Source organism: Urocitellus parryii, chromosome 15 (genome assembly GCF_045843805.1).
Source record: "Urocitellus parryii isolate mUroPar1 chromosome 15, mUroPar1.hap1, whole genome shotgun sequence".
Classification (NCBI taxonomy): domain Eukaryota; kingdom Metazoa; phylum Chordata; class Mammalia; order Rodentia; family Sciuridae; genus Urocitellus; species Urocitellus parryii.
Window position 1 is genome coordinate 4,750,349 of NC_135545.1, and position 5,470 is coordinate 4,755,818.

Below are 5,470 nucleotides of genomic sequence, written 5' to 3' on the forward strand. Positions count from 1 at the left end.
TTTAACAAAGAAGACTTTATCCTGCTGCCTAAAACCAGCATAGTTTCTAACTATGGTGTGGCACAGTGTAGAAATATGCCAATTGCTATTTACTATTTTGAAAACTCTATATAAAATTAGTTCATTACACCAAGAAGAGTCCTCATCTGTAATATCTTCCTCTCAATTGAATGTGAGAAATGTAAATTTCATAGCAGCATTCTTTATCCAGGTTTAATTCTAATAAGATTTTAACTTAGGCCTGGGTTTGGGCCCAGAGGTATAGTGTTTGCCTAGCATGTATGAGGCACTGGGTTCAATCCTCAGCACCACCCAAAAATAGAGGTGAAGACATTGTGTCCACATGAAGCTAAAAAAAACATATTTTAAAAAGAGACTTTAGGTTGTTTTCACGTCCAAACTAATAAAAGCATTTTCTTCTTCAAAAATATGAAAATAAAACTAGGAGCACCTAAAGGGTTGAAATTCTTAGAAATATTTGGTAAACTCTGGTATTGTATGCTAAAGGCAAGTAGATGTGAACCTATGATCAGAAAAATGTGTGTGATTTATTGATACATATACATAAATATGTGTTCACATACATACATGTTGTGAAGAAACACATGAAAGAACCATGAAAACATGTTGAACCATGAAAACATGCTGCACATTCCACATGCCAGTTCTGATCATGATGCTCCAAACTGAAAGACACTACTATATTTTATTGATCAGTTTCTGCTGCATAACCAAAGGCCTACACAGATACTTTATTAAAAAAAGAAATTTATTGAACTACAGTTCTGGACATTCAGGAGCATGGTGCCAGCATCTGTTCATCTCTGGTGAGGACCTCACAGCAGCTGGAATCACAAAGGGGTAGAATGTGCAGAAGAGACCACAGGGCAGGAAGGGGAGCAGGAGACACTGGGGACACCAGCACTCCTTGTAGGACAACCAATGATCTCAACTTTTCAGGGGGAAGACAGCAAAATTATCACTGGGGGATCTTCTGCCCAGAGGAATCCAAGCCACCCTAAATAGCCACCCTGAATCTTAATAACTCAAATAATAACACATAAACACTCAGAAAAATTATTTACAAAATCAAAGCCCCTGATAGATCAAGCCCACGTGGTTCTTGAACTTGACAAAGAAAAAATGGCTTCAGTGGTTTATTTAAGGGGGTACCTTCAAAGGCAGGGGTAAGGTTTCAAGGGCTGACTCTTCTTTTCTGATGTCTTCAGTAAGCAGGTTGAATGACTTTGGCAGGTCACACCCATCTCAGGTGCTGTGGGGGATCTTAACGAGAGCTTGAGGGGGAAGTTCACCTGCATCAGGCAGTCTATCCCTGTGAGGGGTACTCCAAGGAGTTACCAGTGCCTGACTTATCCCCTCAGGAGGCTGCAATGAGCAACATAGTCCACACACAGCTCATGATGGCTCGTGACAAGAAACAATATAATTCATCATTAATCTTTTCCAAGGTGACCTTCCAATGACCAAACACCTTGTGCTGCATCCACTTCTCAAAGTTTGCACCACCCAACACATCACACTGGGGCAAAACTTCTAACTCATGGAACTTGGAGGTGGAAGCATAATTCACATCCAAACCAGAGAACAGGTGCTAGAATTGTTTGAAACACATTCAGTGAGATTCTATCATCAACAACATGGGAAATACAAATTTCAAGCATATGGAATTTTCAAAGTCCAATATAAAACAGGTGATGTTGAATGATTTCATTTATTTAAAGTGCAAAAAAGGGGAAAGTGAACTATGCTGTTATACTGCTCACTCTTGTGGACACTTAGAGAAAAGAAGACTTATGCAGACTAGAATATTGTTTTACCATGCAGCAGCTTCTTGCACCGGTGTGTTCAGTCCAGGAAAAGTCATTAGAAATGCATGTCAACACTTCCATACAAGTATCTCAAAGATACATATTGATAATTCAATAATCAGTTATAAAATAAAATTTATTACTACATAGTGTTGTGAATCATCAAGATAGACAGTAAATAAAGATTAAATCTAAATAGCTTGTGAAAAAAGACATATTGCATTATGAAAATATCAGTCCAGAAACCAACAAATTAGATATACACTAATAAAAAGAGCATCAGTAGACTTTATTTCCCATCATTTCCAACATTACATGAAACATGTCTCATTTCATTGCAAAAGAAAAACGTTTGAGAGTGTTCACTTTGATATTTCCTTCAAAAGACTTAGCTGAGACAAAAACCAAAAGAGTAGACAAAGAAAAACTGCATTGCATGATAGCAGGAAAATAATGAAAGCAGATTTTATGCTGAAAAATTTGCTCTTACTGTAACTGGTATATTTAATGTGAAATTTGTATTTTATATCTAATTTTTCAGAAATATTGCTTAATGGTGAAGAAGCCAAATATTAGTGATATGCATGTTCACATACTCAGTTACACATACACACACACTTGCTCACACTATAGTAAAGAATATGTGTGTGTGTGTGTGTGTTGATTCTCTTTCTCATGAGATGTGACTGTATCACTCTTCTTTCAATTTGGGGGTGACAATGGAGAAACCTGTACGAATTGTACAAATGCCTACAATTTACATATTCCTCCTGACATCAAGGTTTTTCCTATTCCTTATCCAATAGATATTGTGGCTGGATGCACTAGAGTCTCTTCTTATGAGCAGAAAGGGGCAGAGAGCTGGGAAACACACAGCAACCATTGCACCAACCTTTACCAGGAGCCAGTGGGGATTATAAATAACAGTAACACAAATCTGAAAGAGGCAGGAAAGTGTGTAAAAAAATACAAAGGTGCTCACCAGTAGGAGGATGGTTTTAGTGGCTCTGGATTCAGGGGAGGACCTGAGGGAGCTGCATTTATGAACATGCTGCATTCTCTGCTGGTGCATGTGCAGGATGAGCACCATGAAGCTGCTGGCCCAGAGCATGAGCCCCACACACAGGAAATCTGGAACTGTTACCAATGTTGCATACAGAGATTGTAAGATTATCTCAGAATCAACAGAAAAACAGTATCCAAGATCTCTCAGGTTTGTGGAATTATTGTTGCTATTTTTTCCAGTCATAGATAAGATAATAATAATATTTATAAGCAAGTACAGAATCCAGCTCAGATATATGGAGAAGCCAATGTACTTAGGAGCTTTCACTTTAAACTCTGAACAGCTGGAATTCTCAGGACTAATTTTGATAGCCTGGAAGACACTCAGGAGGGAGGTGCTGCCAATAGACACACCCCTGCCCACCCTGTGAAGATAGAAAAGCAGCTTGCATCCAAAATCACTGAGGAAATCTTTCACTCCAAAAGCTGCCACTGTCTGGGGAACTCCTCTACACAGGAGAGCTAACAAGTTGGCCACAATCAAGTGCTGAAGAATCAAGTCTGTGTGTCTTACCCTGTATCCAGTGAAGTAAAGGACCAGGTAATGGAGGAGAAGAGAGGAATTACCCAGAGCTCCAACCGCAGTCTGTGACAAGAAAATAATTCCTAAAGCCACATCACTGGCTGCCATCCTGCCAGTTTCTTGCTACCCCATCCAGAGGGTCCTGCAGAAGAACAGGCCAGGGCTACACATTTCAACCAAAATCCAGTATTGCCCACACTTCAGAGTTAACACTGTGAAAACTTACCTAAGATTTTATTTTCACTAGCAGGTTTTAATGAGGTTCGTATGACTACTCAAGGCAGGAAGTGTGTATAAATCCCTGTTGTGAAGCCAGCACATGGTGATTCATCTTCATGACATGAGGCAGGTGTTGAGATGAGTTTCCTGATGACCAGGAGAACTTGTGCACAGAGATGTTAAGTCTCTGTCCAGAATCTCACTCTGATCATGTGTACAGAGGGGTCTTGAACCTGGCTGACTGTTTACAGAGAGCACAGCAAGAACCATCAAGCTTCCCTAAAGGTCGTGAGCAGGTTCTACTATCAATCCAGCTCATATTTTCTTACATTTTATTCCTATTGTCTTCAAAACTAGTGGCATTCTTAAACTATTCATTGTAAAATGTTCCCATTTACTCTGAAATATTAATTATATGTGCAAGATCACTTATGAAGGAACATTTAGATATTGGCTTTAATGATAGCAGATGCACTGAGGGAACCACAGCCCTGCAGGCACCTGTGCCATGGTTAGTCCCATGCAGGGAGGCAGGACTGACTCCACATCAGGACAGCTACCCCATGGCTCATATGGTTGATTGGTAGGAACACAAGCTCAAGGGCCCTATCTCAGGAATTTTGCCACATTCCCAGGTGAAGTTCTAAGTCTTGGGATACCAAGAAATAACACATGATTAAAGAGTATAGTGCAGAAACAAAATATTCACTTTTCCAGAAGATACAGAATTCAGTTAATTAATACATAAGAAAAAATATTTCAAATAAAAATATTAGTGAAAGATATTACAAGAGGAGCCCTCCATGAAAATTGGTATGTGTGAGTATTTAAAACTTGAAGGGTAACTGATGTGATTACAGCAATTTGTATACGGGGTAAAAGCGGGAGTTCATAATCCACTTGAATCAAACCATGTAATATGATGTATTAAGAACTATGTAATGTTATGAACGACCAATAAAAAAAATAAAAAAAAATAAAACTTGAAATACTGGAATTTCAGTATTCATTGGAATGCATACATTTAACAAAATTTTTAGGTAGAAATATTTAGGTTCACATGTTACTGAACAGATGGTGAAGAGCTTTCCTATGTCCCCTGCATTCATACCCTGCTCCACTATCACATTTCTAAGCCACATGGTGCATTCACTACAATCAGATTATCTGACATGCTAAAAGTACAAAGCTCTTACAGGTGGTGATAGAATTCTGTAATAACCTTGTCCACTATTTTTATACATGTTCCTTTTCACAATATAGAGAAATGGCCTCACTATCCTTGAATTCTTAGGCTTTCAGGATTGGTACATTTGCTCTCTCTGTTGACTGCACCATGCTGAGAGTCAGAGAAAATGTTCTGCCCAAGCAGTCACCATCAGCTCTCTCTCTGCACAGGCCTAAGAAGATTCCTGTCAGCTCCTCCTACTCCACACACAGGCAGGGAGATATTATGAGTCTGGACCTAGAAATCGTGAAGATTTAGTGTAGACTTCCTGTAAGGGAAACTGAGAAGTTGGGTGACTTTAAAACAACCTCATTGTGCACCTTGAAAATCACATTTAATTTTCCTTTGCAATAAACTACAGCAATAACTGTCAGTAAGAATCATACTTAGTTAAATTAGGATCCATGGTGGTTTGGCATTTAGGCTAGGACTCATTTATCTTTGTTACCTAGAGCCATTCTTCATCAACCATTTTAATACTTGTGTGGCTGTGGCTTCTGCAGGGCTCAATTGAGTGTGATTGGCTGTGATCACTTACCCAGACTCTTGATGGGTCTCTTCTCACAGATGCTGCTCTCAGAGTCACCCTGAGACACTCTCCAGGCT

General features: G+C 39.2%; 1 protein-coding gene across 1 annotated transcript; it reads right to left on the minus strand.

The window, feature by feature from the left end:
* Positions 1-2,586: 2,586 nt before the first annotated feature.
* LOC113178090 (vomeronasal type-1 receptor 4-like) lies at positions 2,587-3,525 on the minus strand. Its single transcript, XM_026382552.2, has one exon. It carries the CDS (start codon positions 3,523-3,525, stop codon positions 2,587-2,589), a length of 939 nt encoding a protein of 312 aa, XP_026238337.2.
* Between the last annotated feature and the right edge of the window lie 1,945 nt (positions 3,526-5,470).